General features: G+C 56.5%; 1 protein-coding gene and 1 long non-coding RNA gene across 9 annotated transcripts in view; both read right to left on the reverse strand.

The window, feature by feature from the left end:
• Positions 1-18,295, reverse strand: part of VAV2 (vav guanine nucleotide exchange factor 2) — a 190,334-nt gene that overhangs the window by 43,685 nt on the left and 128,354 nt on the right. For all 8 annotated transcript variants that reach the window (XM_070252008.1, XM_070252007.1, XM_023629268.2 and 5 more), the window contains exon 5: positions 1,400-1,502. In XM_070252008.1, coding sequence (XP_070108109.1) covers positions 1,400-1,502 — 103 coding nt within the window. The remainder of the gene's footprint in view (positions 1-1,399; positions 1,503-18,295) is intronic.
• LOC111770628 (uncharacterized) lies at positions 10,938-14,754 on the reverse strand. The gene is made up of 2 exons (XR_002803987.2): positions 11,125-14,754; positions 10,938-11,032 (listed from the first exon to the last, which is right to left on the reverse strand). It is a non-coding gene; the product is annotated as an uncharacterized lncRNA (long non-coding RNA).

Raw genomic sequence — 18,295 nt, forward strand, 5'->3', positions numbered from 1 at the left:
CTGCAGACAGCCCCAGGTCCCATGGTGAGCATTTCAGGACCAGGGACAGCAGCGGGCTCTGGGGAGCGCCCACTCAGGGCCTCCGCAGGCCAGGCATAGATGGGGGTCTCTCGGGAGCTTGTATGCGGCAGGCAATCCTCCAGCAACTGCACGGGCCACTGCACCCACATGCTCTCGCTTTACTCACAGGACACCCAGCTCCCAAAGTGGGGAGTGAGGGGCCCCAGGCTCAGCTTGCTGCCAAATCAGGAAACCAGCCAGGCTCTCAGGCCAGGTCCAGGAAGGCAAAGCAGGCCCTCCAGGCTTTGAACCCCCTAAAAGACTTCCCTGGAAGGTTCAGGAGCAGAGCTGCCCCACTGCAAGTCTGCTGGGGAAGTGCAGGGCGGGCCCTGGGCAGACCTGGGGTCAGAGACCCACAGCCAGCCCTCCCGGAGAGAGACCCCTGGTAATTGTGGGGAAGGAAACCCACCTTCAGACCCTTCGGGGCAAAATGAGAAAGTGGTTCTTAAGAGCAGAGTTTGGAGGCTGCGATCACCACCAGCCGCTGTGGTGCTGGCAGAGGCGGCAGGTGCCAGCAGAGCGGGAGAGGCCTCTCGGAAAGGCCTTGTCCAGGGGCTGTTTCCCCAGCTTTCTGTTTCTCTACCACCAGCTGGTTATTCTCACAATGAAGGAAAACACTGGAATTTGCTTTTTGAGAAATTCCCCCCATTTCTTCGGGGAAAGTAAATGGCAGCAAAAGCCTCCACCGTTGGCAAGTGGTATCTTGACCACCCCCAGGAGCCTAGGGGTCCAGGAGGGCTGTAGCTGCCCCCGCAGGTCCCCATCCCCACCCGGCAGGGCCCCCACCCTCCACACAGCAGCTGTTGGCAATAAACCCACGCTGCCCCAAACTGGCGTCCGCGAGATTATTAGCGAAGGCCTGCTCAGAAATAAATATCCTCGCCACACAAAAGACGCACAGCTGGCTAATTGAGCCCACAGTGGTCTCGTCGCTCTCTGCACAAAGGGGTGAGACGAGGCGTGCTGTGTGAGACTGAGCACCGAGTTACTATTTTAAGTCTCCCTGGGCAGAAAGGACACCCTTCGGAGCAGAATTCCATGGCAACACGTTCTGGAAGGTCTCAATGGCAGTGGTGTCACCTCCCGGTCTCCTTAGAGCATTTCTTAGGGAAGAGGGGCCCGCAGTAGACCGGGTTCCAGGAAGGGGAGGAGCCCCCGGGGGCTGGGAAGGGCCAGGTACAGCCTCTGGAGCCCCCCGCCCAGGAGCAGCTCCTCCTCGGTGGCTCAGACGCTGCGGTTGGCTCAGAGTCCTCAAGGAAAGGGCCAGGCTGCTGCACCCAGGCTAAGGCCCCATCCGGGCAGGGGGAGTGGCGCAGGCACGGGTGGGCGGACAGCTTACCATGGGCTGCTGCACCTCCACCTTGATGATGTCCTCGTAGATGTCATCCCCTTCATCCTCGCACGGGACGCAGTCGTAGATGTCCTCCCCCAGGTCATGCTCGCTGCACAGGAGGAAGGTGGGTTAGAGGGACAAGAGGGGCCAGCCAAATCTACGAGGCGACACAGCCTGAGGGGGCCTGGCGCAGAGGAGAGGCGGTCAGGGCCACAGCGAGCTCTGCTCTCAGCCCCAGTCTCTCGGTCTAAGAAATGGGGTGAGGACGTGCCTCCCAGGGTTCCGGCGAGCGCATCAATCGTCTCGTGCTTTGCCTGACGTACTTCTGGAAGGACCTCCCACGGTAAAGCCCTTTAGTAAGTGCTGGGGACACGCTGCAGGCCCAGGGGTGAGACCCCGCCTATTGGGAATCTTCTCACGGCTAGTCAACGCGAGCACCAGCCCTGGCACCTGAGCCCCGGCCTCCAGACCAAGTGCCCTCTCCCCGGCCCGCGCTTGTGACCCGGAGCCCAGGGCCTCCCCAGGCCTCACAGCCGAGGTGTGAAGGCCAACGCGCGGAGCTCACATGGGACATCTTCCCCACCAGGCAGGAGGGAAGCAGAGCGGAGACGGACGGAAGTTCCCGATGCGCCTGCCCCAGCGAGCACCAAGGAAGTTACCGCCCGATTTATAGTTCAGTAAACTTTGTTTCAGTTCATGATCATGTGTTCATTCTACTCCCACGTTATCCCCTCTGCCCTGCAAGACTTAGGTTGTGGGACACCTCCTCCAAGAGGCCTTTGGGGATCCCGCACCCAGCCTGCGATCTGGGACTCTCCCTGGCGCTCTCGTACCTCCTGCTGCACCTCCAAGGGTTTCACAAGGGCCTGTGGACGACCTGTCTCCTTCTCACATGGAACCCAATTTATCAATCCCTTCTCTTCACCACACCTGATACCAGCAGGTGCTCGGCAAAGTTTTCACCGAATCAGCACACAAGCCAATCCAACCGCCCACCATTCCCATGGCCCGGGACAAGCCCCCTGGGGGGAGGTCACTCTAGCCTGGGGTTCAGGGCCAGGAGCCACCATAGTCCTGGGGCTGGCCAGCTCTTCAATCTGCCATGGGGTCCATCCTCAGGGTAGATGCACCGTAAGCTGGAAGCCAGCTCGCCCTGGAGCCCCGTGCCAGCCCCGCCTGCCGTCGTCTCTCTCTGAGCAAGGACATCTCATAGTCTGGGCTCAAAGCAGGGCCTGGCAAAGTTCCCTTCCGGAAGGCATTGAAATGTGGTGGAGCGCTTCCCTTCCCTGCAGCACAGGGCGGCCAGAGCTCAGGGCACTGGGGAGGGACGAGGCGAGAGCAGAAGCGACACCCAGCAGCTCTCAAGAATGGGTTTGTGGCCCCGTCCCAAACCTGGCCTTAAAACACCAGCTGTATATTATAGATTGGGGAGGGCTCGGGCGGGGAGAGAGACAGCATTCAAAACCTGCTTGAGAGAGGGGCAGCGTGTTTGTATTCGAGCAAGGCCTCTGCAGACAGAGGACCCCCAAAGCCCAGGCACCTGCCCTGGGGGACAGAGGTGCAAGGCGACTGCAGGCAGATGCATCAGATTGCCCTCTGGGGGGTTTCTGGGTAGGGGGGCGACAGCTGGAGAGAAGGGACGGAGAAGAAGCAGCTGCTGTGGGTTCTTCGCTTTCGGTTTTGCACCGTGTGAGGGAGCCCAGAGTTGGCCTGAGGACAAGAGCTGCTGAGGGACGGATGGCACTGTGCTAGGCCAGCTAACGGACTGCTGAGCAACGATGAGACGAGCTGCCCACCACTGGGGAGCCCTTTGTGCCAATGCACATGCCAGGCACTCGAAAAGCACGTGTGCCGTTTGACCTCACAGGCCCGCGGAGGCAGAGAGCGCCAAGGCCATTTCACAGAGGACACACGCTGAGGCTCCACACTGCGTAGGCCACTGCCCGGCCCAGCCTTGTCCTCTCTCCCGCCGCCCACCCTCCACTGTCTGGACCGCGGAACCCACTGTCCAGAGAACCCATTCTGGGCCCAAAGCAGAGCCGGACAGTGACCGAGGCTCCCCTCGGAACCTGCGGGAAGGCAGGCACGGGTGCCTGTGACTCATGGGGTGTCCTACACACCATCTCGGAGGCCCGTCCCTCTAGGTGGGCCTTGGGAACGGTCACTCATGTTGACACCAATCACCACCCCGGATCTCCAGATGCTGTCCTCAAAGGAACCAGCTCCGGTGGCCCCACCTGCCAGGCTTCTGGGGTCTAGGCAAGTACCCTCAGGGGCTCTTTCCAGCGGGTGCCAGCCACCCCGACCTCTGTCGTGCTGCAGAGCGAGGCTGGTGACAAGCCACTGTCGAGAATTCTGACAGCGCGGAAGAGTGGGAACATGGACAAGCTCCTGGGCTGCTAAAGGGGACCATTCCAAGGCAGACGAGGCAGTTCACGAGTCTGGAGACAGGCATTGGCTTTGCTCTGATGGGCCGGTGGGAGGAGGTGGAGGGTGGGCAACCCTGATGGTTAAATATTCTAGGAGCCGACAAAATGAATAAAAATGACTGGAAGGGGGCCCGGAAAGGGGCCTCGAGGTCATCTGGCGCAGGGACGGCAAACTGCCAGCCCAGGAGCCCCCCTGTCTCATCTCACGTTTGGTGAGGACATCCTGTCCACCCAGCTCAGATCCTTCCCAGCAGGGACCTCCGTGCAGCCCCCAGCGCTGGACAATGAGTCAGTGCCCAAGATGCAATGTCTTTACTTTCCCAAACGAGCCGCTATAGGACGGGAAAGCAGGGTGCGCGACATCAGGGGACTGGCCGAGGTCTCCTGCATCTTCCGGAGACCAGAGACCGTAGTCCCGCACTGCTGCCTCTGGGCAGGTGTGAACTGTCACTGTGCTTTTTATTCGGCGAGTACTCAGCGACGAGCCGAGCTCTGAAGTGGGCACTGGGGGTGTTCAGAGCAAATCAAGAGGCGAGCTGTCAATCTCGCTCGGGGTGAGGCAGGCCCCAGCCTCACCGTGAGCCCCAGCAAGGAGGGAGAGGACAGGGACGGCAGGAGGGGTCACGAACTTCCTGGATGGGGGACTTGGAGATGTTCGGCAACCCGGGCGGATTGTTGGGTGCTAGAAAAGGTGCCTGAGGGTAGAGTGGCTTCCGCGCCTCCCAGTTCCCTGGCGCCACCTTTACGTCAGAGCTCACTCACCCCTGCCTGGGCCCGCACCAAACCTGGAGGGCACCTGCTGCGTTTCCAGCACAGGGCGCAGGTCCTAGCAGGCTCATCACCGTGTTTTTGCTCAGCTTTACGTAGATCGAGATGCACCCGTAGCTGTACCATTTGACAAATGGATACCCCTATGTGGCCAACACCCATCACATTCCAGAACACTCTCATCTCCCCTAAAAGTTCCTCTCCTTCCTGATCAAGCCCCATCCCCTTCTTCCAGTCACCGCCCCTCTGACTATTCTCCACCACACGTTAGTCTTCTCTGTTCCAGAACGTCACGTCAATGGTGTCGTGTTACGATCACTTTTGTGTCTGGCTTCTTCACCAACATCAAGTCTGCAGACCCCTCCACACTGCCGCCTGCACAGCAGCTCAGTCCTCTTCACGGCCGGGGACTGATCCATCCTATGAACATCCCACCGCTCATCATCCATTCTCCTTTGGATGAGCATTGGGGTTGCTTCCAAGTTTTGGTTATTGTAAGTAAAAGCTGCTATGAGAATTTGCCTTTTTGTTTCGTTCTGTTTTGGTGGACATATGCTCTCATTTCCTTTGGAAATGAAATTCCAGGAGGAGTGGAACAGCTGGGTCCAAGGAGAGGTGTGTGTTTAATTTTGTCAGCAACGGCCAAGCGTTCTTCCAGAGTGGTCGCAGCATTCACACCCCCACCAGCAGTGTGCGCGAGCTCCAGTGGTTCTGGTTCTCTTCCTCGCTGGTTGCTGCTGGGCTCTTTCATTTCAGCCACTGTAGTGGGAGTGTGGTTTTATTTTGCATTTCCCTGATGACTAATGATGTTGAGGATTTTTCCGTGTCCTTACAGACACTGATCTATCTTCCTTTGTGAAAACCTGCTCGAGACTTTTGTCCATTTCTAAAAATTAGTTGCCTATCTTTTTCTTATTGAATTCTGGGAGCTCTATATATATTCTGGAGACAAGTCCTTTGTCAGATATGTTTTGTGAATTTGTTCCCAGTCTCTGGCTATGGCTACTTCTTTTTTAATAGTGTCTTTTGATAAGCATCCATTTTTAATTTTAATGAAGCCTAATTTACCAAGTTTTTCTTCTCTGGTGTCCTCTGTCTTGTGTCCTAAGAAATCCTTGCATCTTGTGCAAGAAATCTTTGCTTTCTTCCACGTTGCAAAGGATTTTCTCCTAGGAGCTACATAGTTTTAATGTTTATATTTAGAGCTCTGATCTTTCTCAAATTAATTTTTGTGTGTGGTGTGAGGCAGAGATCGAGGTTCATTGTTTCGCACTGGGATATCCAGGTGTTTCAGGACAATTTGTTGAAAATTTTATTCTTCCCGTTGGATTGCTTAGATCCCTCTGACAAAAGCCAAGTGACCACGTGAGTGTGGGTCTATTTCAGAATTCTCTGATCTATTCCATCAGCCTATTCCTCTATCCTTATGCCAACACCACCCTGTCTCGATGATTTTACTTCTATAGAAAGTCTTGAAATCAGGTCGTTTAAATCCTTTAGCTTTGTTCTTTTATAAGATTGTTCGAGCTATTCTAAGGCCCCTTGTATTTCCATACAAACTTTGCAATCATCTTGTCAATTAAAAGAAAAAGCCTGCTGGAGCCATAACAGGAGCTGGATTGAATCTACAGTTTCATTTGGGGAGAAAAGACATCTTAACAATATCGTCTTCCAATCCATGAACGTAGCATGCACTTTCGTTGGTTTCGGTTGTCAGCATCATTTTGTAGTTTCATCACAGAGGTTTCGGAATTTTCGAAGTTTGGGGCCACTATTTTTTTCAGCGACTTTTCCTGCCTCATTCTCTCTTTCTTCTCCTTCTGGGGTTCCAGTTACACTCATGTTAGACCACTTGACATGGTCACACGTAGCTGGGGCCCTATTCACATTTGTCAGTCTTCCTTTCTTCTGTTACTTGGAGCGCATCACTTCCATTGAATACCTTCAGGTTCAATGACTCCTTCCTCCACCGTCTGCAATCTTCCATTAAGCTGATGCAGTGAGCGTACACTTCAGTTATGCTTTTCAGTTTTAGAATTTCCATTTGGCCCTTTCCTACAGCTCCTATTTCTCTCCCGAGGCTCCCCATCTGTTCATTCATTTGGCACCTATTTTCCTCAGTCCCTGACCATATTGCTAAAAGCTGCTAATTGTAACAGCTGAGTCATCTCCAGGTTGGTTTCCATTGACTGCTTTTTCTGGAGCATCACTCACTTGTTCCTGTTTCTCCGCAAGTCTGATGATTTTTTATTGGACGCTGGACTTGATGAATGATACATTATAGAGACTCTGATGCTGCCATTTCCCCTGAAGAGTAATATTCGTTCTGACAGTGGACTTGGTTGGACTCCAACTTCCAACTCTGTCTTCCGTGCAGAAGGCTGCAGCTGAAATGCCTGCTGAATTCAGTCTCCAGCTGCTGCGGAGGTTTTCTCGCTGGAAACCTTAGGGTCTTTCCTGTATGTGTGAGGTTTCAGGGTCAGCCAAGGATTTAGGAGGATTACAAGTGCAGATGTGGGGACTCCTGCTCTCTGTGGGTCCCTCCCTTCCAGCATTTCTCTCCTATTTTCTGGCTTTTCTGCCAGCCCCAATTTCTTTCCTCTGACACCTCAAGCCAGTGAGGATGCAGCTTTCTGCATGCATTGGGGAATGCCCTCAGACGAAAGGCTGCAAACTCTCAAATCCCGTCCACAGGGAGCCCCTCCTGGAGAACCGGTGGGTTCCTCCTGAGATGACACAGTCCGGTCCCCCTCCCTGCGCTCACAGAAAGGACAAGACCATAAGACTGAGACACCGGGAACACATCCAGCGTGGATACCCCAACACATGTCCACTACCGTGTTCTCAGCTTGCTTTTCTTTCTCAAAATCAATAAAGCCAAGGAACATTCATTCCTACGGGATCATTTTTCATGCACCACTTCCCATTCATCTCTTCTAATTCACTCAGCGCCCTGAGATTAAAAATAGGCAGCCAGAAACACGAGATGGAGAGCTGGGTCCTGGCATCTTCACTTGGGACAGAAAAATCTCAAAAATGCAGACACCAGCCCTTCTCTCTATTCTGCACAATGTCTGTCATCCAAAGCCTGGTGAGGACTGGGGATGTGAATCGTCACGTTCCTGCCTGTCCCGAGCTGGTGTCCCCTCCTCTGTGGGTCCCCATCACGGGGCCATCAGGACACCCACAGTCCTACTTCCTACATCTGTGGCACGCTCCACTTAGGAAAATACTCTCCCAACCATTATGTAATTCAGGTCAACGAGCACTGAGAAATACAGGTTCATACTTATCACGTGAGATTATAAAACGGTAGCACTAACATTTCCCTTTACGCATGTTGCACATTATGGGAGAAGGGAAATAAAAGAAATAGCAAAGAAGTGGGTTTTTTTTTTAAATGAAAACAAAATTATGAAAGTAAAATCAAACATGCTTGTTAAATTCAGCAACTAAGATAAAAAGACCATCAGATTTGATTGGTTAAATCAACACATCCCAGGACCAATTCTGTGCAGGTAACTCGTTGGGTCCGGGGCAGGGGGTACACAGACGACAAAAGGCAGCAACACTGTGCCATGGACCTCACGGCCCAGGTGGGGAGACCGACGGGGCAGCAGTTACTTGTGTCTGAGACACAGATGCTTCTAGAAGGCGGTCGTGTCATGGTGTGGGGGCACAAGCTCTGGTCCCCAATAGCTCTGCTCCCTTGGCCAGCACTGGCATGGACATTCCGCTATTTCCTCCCTTATTAGCAAAGGCGTCATCTCCAAAAGGAAGTGTCCCGAACAGGGTGAGGGACAAATGACAGTACCAGGCATCTGTTACATCGTGGCCAGTGGGGCCCAGGGCATCTGGCAGCCATGGCTCCTGGCCGGGAGGAAAAGGCAACGACAAGTGTGGGTTTGGGGTTTGTCCCTGAGTATCTGAAGTGTCCTGGAGGGCAGTGCAGGAACCAGGAGGTGGATCCGACTGTGCGAGGATCCTGGCCTCAGTTTTTACCTGCAACATGAGCTCACCGCTGAGTGTCCACCTATGACCCGGCCCCCAGAACCGGAGGCGGCCCCAGAAGGTCCCTGCACACGGTCCCCTAGGGGAGAGGCCAGGCTACTGTGCCCCCCATCCAGCCTGGTGCACTTGAGCCAACCCAAGCCCAACCTCCCACAGTCCTTGAAAAGGACCCCAAGGCCCTGCAAAATCCAAAAGCATCTTCTGAGCCACGTACAGTGCAATTCCATGGTGTCAGGCTATTCCCTTCGCACGCTGATTCTTTTCAAATCAGTCTCTCGGGCCAGCAAAGACACACCTTGTGGAGGCTCCCAGTTATCAGAGGCTACACTCCATGGGAAAACTCCTTATCCCTGTCACACTGGAGCTGTGCACGGGAACAGCGCTTGGGCGATGCTGGACCACAGAGCTGGTGGCTCCGCATCTCCTTCCAGATCATGCAGGGCACTCAGGTCTCTTTTAGGTAGAAACCCAACTCTCTCGCTAGTGACTGCCCCCTCCAGAGGCAAAGCGCTCAGGTAAGCCCTGGATTCTCAGTCCTGCTAGTTTCTGGCTTTTAACTCTGGGCAAAACAACCTAAGCCTCAGTTTCCCCATCTGCAAAGCGAGAACAAGACCAACCCCTTTGTAAGGTCATTGGAAGAATCAGCCACAATGTAAATGACCAGCACAGGCCCAGCACAGAGTAGGTGTTCAATAAGTGCTGCCTGTGGCCCACCACCCCAGAGGGCGGGAGGCGAGAACGCTGTCAGTATTAAAGACGGCGGACGTTTGGCAACGCGGGAGACTAGACGGTGAGGAGCCCGGCGTCAGCGCCGACTCGCCCTTCGCTGTCCAGTTGCCCAGGAGAGAGCCCGAGGAGGATGCGCACGGAGGCATCCTGGACCGAGGCAGGAACGGGGACGCCCAGACGCAGGCGAGCCTCGGGGCCAGGCCGACGCCACAGCGAGACCTCGGCCCAGCTCTCCACGTGGACACCGCAGCCCCCCAGCCCCCACCACCGCCCCTCCGCCCCCTCTCCCTGTCTCTTCCTTTCGCTCCTGCCGTTTTCCGGCAGGCAGCTGTGCTGACAGATGCTAAATCCCCACAATTATTCTAGTCCTCACACGGCCCGAGACCCTCCAGGAGGGGCCCGAGCCCGGCCCGCCGCCCTCCAGAGCCGGCAGGACCCGCATGCCCCTCCTCCCGCTGAGCCCCCGTGCACGGCCCCCCGTCCCAGGAGCTTCGCCTGCCTGCCCCGATTTTGTTACAGCAAGTCAGCTGCTCAGAGGGGCCCCCGTGCCCCCACCGCCTAAGGAAAATCAAAGAAAATTGAACAAACTCTCCGCTTTCCGCCTCAGGCGAGCCTGTATGTTTACGGTGGGCAGAAAATATCACTGCTGACAGGCGGGATGTGCCTTCTGGCCCAAGGCTGTCTGATGCTGGGCAGCAGGGTACAAAATTGTCCTTAACCTGCGACTAGGAAATGAAATCAGACATTTTCCAACCTCGGTCCACACCATTCGGTGGGGGCAGCAGAGAGAGGGGGCCTCCAAGGGCCTGAAGAAGCCTGCTGGGGGCTGGGTGGTCTGCATGTGGGGACAGACAGACAAGGGGCTACTTCCACGTGTGTTAGGGAAGTGGGCCTCACTCGCCCTCAGCAGACTCTCGTCCCAACCGGTGAGGGAGGGGCTGCTCTTCCTACAGATGGGGAAACTAGGGCGCAGAGAGGGCAAGATAGTCCCCCAAGGCTGCAAAGTCACATAGGAGCACAGCTAGACAAGACCACAGCTATCGGACTCCCAGAGTGAGTCTGGCTGCCCTGGCTTGTGTGCTCCCCACCATAACCCTCTTTCCAGGGCTTCTTTCGAACCAGCAGAAGGGCCTCCCAGCATCGGGACGGGTCACCAGGGAGAGGGGAAGCCAGGGGAATCTCCTGGGCCAGGGTGGCTCAGGGTTTTGATCCCGCCTTTGTCATGTAAAGTGTGCTATGTGACTTCAGGCAAGTCACCTATCCTCTCTAACCCTTAATTTCCTCAACTGCAAAATGGGGGCAGGACCACCTACCTTGCAGTGTTGTCACAAAGGCTGAGATGATGTGACAACACTCGGGCACAGTGCCTGGCACTCAAGGGACCCACAGAACTGCCCCTGGGACCACCACTTGGCTCCTCAGTAAAGGAACGCAAACATTCAGGATCTCACTCCGGGCACTGCCTCTGTGCCACAATGTGCAGGGACCTGTCAAGTCACCTGCCCTTGCTGTGCTCTGTTACCCTAGGGATGACTCTTAAGGAGAGCTCACTTCTGGGGGGTGGGGACAAACTCAGGGAGACAATGATAACACACTGACAAAGACGATCCTGGTATACTTTTTAATCTGGGGAAGGGGCACTTCATTCAACCTGGTAGGGCTGGAGACGGCTTCTTGGAGGAGGTGACCTCTGGGCTTGGTTCTGTAGGATGAATAGGAGTTTGGCAATCAATACAGTAGATTTTACGTACATGACAGGATTTTTTATAACAAAATCCGGCATGTTATGCTTACCCATTTTTTAACCAATATTTCTTAAGTGCCACTGTGCGTCAGGTTTGTGTTGAACACAAGAGAAATAACGTTAAAAAGGCCTAGTTCTTTATACTCCTGGGGTCCCAGAAGACAGTATCAGGAGAGTGATTTGGAGAGGCTCTCACTGGACAGAACATAAATCTCTCCTTCTGGCCACAGCCCAGCTGGTCCCTGCTCCTTTCTGGAAAACAGCAAGATGGATGTGCACGTCTCAAACACTTCCCCTTCCACGCTGGGCTCTCCACCCTACAGGGACTGTGTTAAATCAGACGACAGAATTGCTGTGACTGCCTCGGACCTGAAAGGACCCGGGTTTAACCAGGTATTAAAAATAAAAATTCATATAAGTCCGAGCCGTTTCTCCCAGACGGAGCGGCAATGGGGCGTCTGCTCTGTACTCACCTGGAAGGGCCCCGTGTGCTCACACTAGCAGAGAGAATGGAGAAACTTCTTCCCCAAAGTGCTGGGGGGTCAGGGAGCAAGGTTTCAAGGTCACTGAAGCCCCGGGCCCCGATGGCAGCCAGGGCCTTTCAGGATGGCTCAGGTCCAGATACCAGGGGGCCATGACGTCCCAGGAGGGCAGGCAGGGCCCTTGAAGACGCAGGGAGCAGAGCAGGCGGCTGTCAGTCCCGCCGGCTGTGGCTGCTGCCTCCATGTCCAGAGAAGAGGGAGGCAGTCCGAGCCCGTCCAGCGGGCAGGCTGTGGATGGGCTGCCCTCTGCCCAGCCTGTCCTGCAGCCAGCTCTGAAGGGCAGGGGCATCGGGCAGCTTGTCTAGACCAGAGGCAGGAGAGCGAGGCCAGGGGTCCCGTGCTGTCTGCGCAGCCACTGGGCTGCCTACACGGGTGACTTTGGGATCAAGACCGCCAGCCCTCAGTTCCCAAATAAAAGACACAGCTGAGGGGCTGGCCCGGTGGCGCAGCAGTTAAGTGTGCACATTCCGCTTCGGCAGCCCGGGGTTTCCCCGTTCGGATCCCAGGTGTGGACATGGCACCACTTGGCAAGCCATGCTGTGGGAGGCGTCCCACGTATAAAGTAGAGGAAGATGGGCATGGATGTTAGCTCATGGCCAGTCTTCCTCAGCAAAAAGAGGAGGATTGGCAGCAGTTAACTCAGGGCTAATCTTCGAAAGAAAAAAAAAAAAGACAGCTGAGACCCAGACTCTCCCAGGACCCCAGCCTCAAATAAGACAGTGACTGGCCTGGTGGGGATGCGGGCAGGTTTCCTAAATCACATTTTGAAAAATCCTGTGCACCCACAAAGTGCATTTCTAGCAACACCTCCTCCAGGAAGCCCTCTCGGTCTCTTGGCCTGTCAAGGTCTGATCCCAGTGGACACCACCTGGATAGCTCGTGGGAGAGGCAGAAAAGCTGTAAGAGGACTGCAGGCTCCCAGGTCCCAGTGGGGCTCTATCAGACAGCCCAGGGGCAGGGGGGAGGGAAGAAGGGGACAGACAGGTGGCCTTCTGAGTCACACAGACCTGGTTCAAATCTCTGCTCTGCCCTTAGTTGCTGTGTGCCCTTGGGCAGGTACCTTCACTTCTCAGAGCCCGTCTCCTCCCCGCCCTAAGGGAAGGCTCCAGGACCCAACCACGGACCCAACCATGGGGCTCGGTGTGGGATCAGACCTCAGGTGTGCTCCATGGGCGTTGGCTTCATTCCTGCCATTAGGTCAGTCCCCATGGCTGGGCCGGGCCTCCCAGCATTTCACATGAGGATGGAGAGACCCTTGACAGGCCCGGGACGGCATGTGCGGGGAACACAGTCAGCTCCCTAAGTGTTTGTTGTACAAACAAAGCCCTGAACGGCCAGAGGGGAGGCAGCTCAGCCGGCAGAGAAGGTGGCCTTGTGGAGGAAGGACGAGGCAGAGCAGAGGCCACTGTGTGCCCGGCTGTCACCAGCTCACCAGCCCAGAGCCAGGGAGCCCAGTTCTGGGAGGAGCCCTCCAGCAGCGAGACTGCAGAGTGAGGGCACCTGCACAGCACCATCCCCGGGAGCCAGCCTCGGCCCCGTGCAGCCAGCCTCGGCCCCGTCCAGCCAGCCTCCTTTCTACCCACCACCTGCTCCCACCATCGGCCTGAGGCTGGCGGCCATGCAGGCTGGCCGAGGAGGGCGTCTGCCAGCACCTCCGCTCTGGGGGGGCTTTCCTTTCAACCTCCTCAGACTGCGGTGGGGTCTGTGTTCTCCACCGAGGCGCGGGGAGGGGAGAGGCTGCCTAACAGGCTGGATTGTTCGTTCCTAAAGGGGCTTGTTTCTGTAGAGCGTTTTCAGACTTGTCCCCTTGGAAAGGCAATCCTTCGGGTGAACATGAGATGTCCCCAAACCCGGCCTCACACATGGTCGTCCCCACAGATGCAGGTCTTGCTGTGTGACCCTGCACTTTCACATGGGGCGGCTTGGACATAAGGGAACTCGGGATAGCTTTTAGACAAACTGCAGCTGGGAGAGGCAGGAGGGCGCGGACACGGGTGGGGCGAGGAGGGTCGCGGTCAGGCAGAGCGACATTCCTCGTCTGGCCAGTAAGGGGCGCCGCGCAGAGCGGGCACGGCTGCAGGGCCAGGCGGGAGAGGCGTGGCCTCCGCCCTCCCAGCAAGCAGCCCCCACCGCCACCTTGGTGCCCCCACCTCCCTCCCCAGGAAGAAGCAAGACCAGCTCCCAGAAGATGTCACACCTCCTCGAAGGCGGCATCCACTGCGGAAGCTCCCTCTGCATTTATGCACCTTAAAAAATTATCCCAACGATGCTAACATGACACATTTAAAGCTGCTAAGTCATTTTATGATGCCATAAAGCATGCTGCTATACGTTTACGGATAAATTGTATTGCCTGCCGCGTCGCGATCACATTTGTTTAAGCCTGAAAATCATTTTAACCCCGAGGAACGGGAAACCAGCGGTAAGCAGCAGGCTCCTCGATCATGAAACATGGATCCTTCAAGCTCAGAGGGATCCACGGACCGCCTGGGCTGACGCTTTCCTTCCAGGGTTGGGGAAACCGAGGCCCGGAGAAGTATTAATGCGCCCAGAGTAAGACAGAACACCACCCTCAGAGCCGCGGCCTCACCAGGCAGACACTGCCTGCGTGAGCCCCCGTGCTACTTTCAAGGCCCCCCCACACACACCTGGGTGCTCCCCGTCGCTGGAGCACACCCAGCGGGAGTCACAGCAGGCATTTCGACGTGGGCCACGCCTTCCTGGGGGTGGGGGAGGTTGTCCCTGTGAGTCCCAGGGAGCCTCAATAATTCTGATTTCTTGCAAACACCACGAAATGTCGCACATCCACAGGGGCCATGCCATGCCACGTCTCTGAGCTGGGAGCCCTGGGTCCTGGGCAGGCTGGTCCTGCCTCGCTCTCCGGCCCCACCTGCGCCCCGCCCCAGGCACCAGGCCTTTGCAAGGCTGCTGCTTTTGCTGGGATGCCGGCCGCCTCCTCGGCAGTTGCTTACTTGGGCTCCCACGGTGAGCATCTCCTGTGGGCCGTTCTTCTGTGTGCAAATCTGCCTCCCAGCCCTGGACGGGGGCTCCGCCAGGGCAGGCCCCTAACCTCAGCCCCGCCCAGGAGTCGGCAGGTATGAGAAGTGAGCAATAGCACCCCTCCAGGCTCCCAGGAGCACCCTGGAACAGGAGAGGCATCACAGGGAGGGGTAAGCCATTATGCAAATGCAAGGCACCAAGGGTTAGGGCAATTTAAAAACAGGCTTCTCAATTTGGGCTCGGTTTGCTTGATAAAGCGTTTTTAAGTGGCAACATTTCATGTAAATTTTTTCAAGCAGCTGCTCTATTGTCTGATTATAGATGTTCAGTGATGGCAAAATGAGCCTGGCGCGCTGGAGAACATAATCCCAGTCCACTATCCTCCGTTCAACATGGGGGGCTCCGCAAGAGCTCCCGGATGACATCCTGGGTCTGAGACCTGCACCGCCCACACCAGGGCCACCAGCCACACGTGGCCGTGTGCTCACAAAGGCGGCCAGTTGGACTGGGCTGTGCTTACGTTCCACAAAAGAGAATGTAAGTTGCTTCATTAGTGATCTGTTCCGTTGTTATGTGTTGAACTGGATAACATGTTGGATATATTGGGTTAAATAAAAATAAACTCTTAAAATTAAGTCCACCTGTTTCTTTTTCTTTTTCTGATGTGGCTACTAGAAAATTTCCAACCCCGCCGTGGCTAGTATTTGATATCTCCCGGACAGCGTTACCATGGCCGTCTGGAAACTGGAAAGTCACGTTCTTGGTAAAAGGGGCAGACGGGAGCCCATCCCTGCCCGAGCGCTCACGGCATACCCGCAATGTCACTGTCGACCTTCCTGGCAGATGCCAACACCGCATGTTACACACAGGGGATCCGAGCGTAGAGGCGTGGGTAACATGCCAACGGCCACATAAGCAGGACACGGCAGAGCGGAGGCTCCCCAGGTCTGTCTGCTTTGGGAACAAGGCGTGGCAGGACAGACAGTCTCTCCAGCACGGCCCGGTGCACCTGCCACAGGTCGGGTGGAATGGGGAGCAGCATCGCATGGGCTGAGGCTACGGGCCCTCAGTAACCTGCTGGGGTGACACTGGGGGCTGTGAAAGCCCCAGACACCCTGGGAAGAGTGGCCTCTCTAAGGGGTATTCTCTCACGTGGGAGACCCATGCCTCTCCTCCAGCGATGCCCGAGGCAGCCAGTGCCTGCCCTTCCTGCAACCCCCACCACACTGCCCCGAAAAGGCCCTCAGCTTCTGCCTCCCCCCATCGAGCTCGGGGTCCTGGGAGGCAGGGCAGCGGGGTGGGGGGGGGGGGCGGGTCTTACTCCCCTTTATAGTTCCGGTTGCTGGCCTTGAGCTGACACAAACAGTGCTTAGTAACAACTGGGCAACGAATACATGGTTGACTGACTGACTGACTGATTGAGTGTGTGCCCGGGTGCGCTCACATGACACTCCGTCCCTCACTGGTGCCCCAAGGAGCAGACCAGGCTCTCGTATGAGAGGGAGCAACAGCCATGGAGCGTCTGACGTCTGGGCGAGGGAGGGGCCTTTAGAAACACAAGGTGATCATCGCTTCTGACACCCGGCCAAGAACCCAAAGGAAAGAATTAGCCAGTTCTGCCCAAAATGTCACTCCCTTGCTCCCCGCCACTGCCTGGCATCAGATCTAGGCCACTGCCCAGCTCCAGCCTCGACGAGTCACAGCCACACTCCCCCCACAGCAGAGGCCAGGTAAGAAATGGCATTTCTGTTTGTGCCCTGGAAATTGCCACGACGGATAAATATCAACCCCAGGTCCACGGAGACAAGATGCTAGGAGACCCTGCTTTTCAGTGAGAGGAGAAGGAAAAAATACCATGAAAAATTTATTAAACTGCAGCCACTGGGACCAAAGCGCAAGTTAAAGACTCGAATTCATTCCCCTCCCCTATAATTCGTGATTTACGTCTGCGGCGACTGCAGCCCTGAGGAGCTCACTGCATCCAGGAGGATCGCTCTCTCTGTCGTGAGATAATATCATTGAACTGTGGTCCCCCGCCCCGCCCCGGCTTCTCCGTGCGAGAGGAATTACGTCCCAGGTTTTGGTTCAAGAGGTCAGTCACAACCAGAACGGGCAGGGAACAGGGAAATGGGCACCCCGGGGTCGCTGTCAGACTCACGGAGAGGAGTCTGCAAAACTCCACGCGCACCGCAAGCCACGGGACACAGGCAGGGATCCCGGGTTGGGGGGCAGCCGAGGGGCGGGTCCCCGGCTGGTACTGAGACACTATTTCGTGCTCGGTCTGGGCTGCACAAGGCCGGCGTGGCCCCTTGTCCTCCTGGAGGCCTCAGTCTGTGCTGACCCCTGAGGGATGTTTCAGGGGGGCACAGACCCCCAAACTCAGGCTGGTGACTTAGGAGAAACGGCAGCTCAGGACCTCGCCCTCCACGCTGGCCAGCGGGCTCCCAGGCCTCTGGGGGCACCGACTTTGCATGTTAGGGCACAGACTGGGGTCAAATTGCGGTTCTGCCACTTGCTAGTTGAGCGACACAGGCCAGTGGCTTCCCCTCTCTAGGCCTGTTTCCTTGTCTGTAAAATGGGGGTACCCACAGAACAGACCTCACAAAGAGACTGGGGGGAGATGAGGAGGAGTCCCAGCAGTGCCAGCCCCATAAAGGCTCTGAAGCACCGCCTGCCATCACCGTCATCGTCACCGGGGATTTCTGCTTCCAGAGTGGGCACAAGGGACACGCTGCAAGGGGCTCAGCGGGTGCGGGAAGAAGACACAGGGTCTGACCTCGGCACCTTCCGGTCAACAAAGACAGACATTTAACCAGTTAATCGTGGTGCAGCCACCGACAGCCCAAAGGTCAAACGGCTGGGGGTGGTCCGCAGGGTGGGGTTCGGTGGCGATGCTGGCCGGGCAGATGGAGGATGAGGTGCTTCCCAGAGTGGGAGACCCCCGGGCCCAGACTCAGCAGGTGAGAAGAGCCCCATGTCTCCCTTCAGCGTGCTCTCCAGTTCTCTAACTCACATGGGGCCGGCCAGGTGTCCCAGGCAGCCCCAGCTTCACAGTGAGGCCGTCCTGGGGCCGGGGGCGGGCAGCCCGGTTTCAGGAAGATGGGCTGGCGGCAGCTACTCCACCAGAGTAGGTATTTCATTCACAGATCCCCTGAGATGGGGCCACCACCATGCTGATGTTTGGAGTACTCAAATTGTTTAAATAGACAGGGATCCTGCAAAAGATATTTGCCCCCGACCCTGGAGGCTGCCGCAGCTGTGAGGGTGGGCCTCGACACAGCAGGCACGCAGCGCACACTGGCTCTTATTCTTACTGTGATGCTTATGCTCAGTCTGTACCGTAAGCTGAAGGGAGAGAGACCAGAAGAGTCAGCCCAGAGGAACAGCCATGTATCTGGGCACAAAGAAATGTCCCCTGTCAAACAGGAAGGAGGCTCCCCATCCACAGGAAGCCTGGGCAGAGTGTTCTCCACCTGGCCTGAGGGCAGCTGGCCAGCCAGGTGAGGGCCACCAGTGACCACCCCAGGGCCTGGGAAAGCCCGTCACTTGTCGGGCCTTGTCTCCCCTCCTGCAGGATGGGGCCAGCCCGGCCTCCCCCATCCTGCAGGAGGGAAGCTGCCCGGCCTCTTCCCAGCAGCAGGCTGCAGGATCCCAGCCCTGGCCACAGCGGACCCTGCAG

This window comes from Equus caballus, chromosome 25, assembly GCF_041296265.1.
Source record: "Equus caballus isolate H_3958 breed thoroughbred chromosome 25, TB-T2T, whole genome shotgun sequence".
NCBI classification, from domain to species: Eukaryota; Metazoa; Chordata; class Mammalia; order Perissodactyla; family Equidae; genus Equus; species Equus caballus.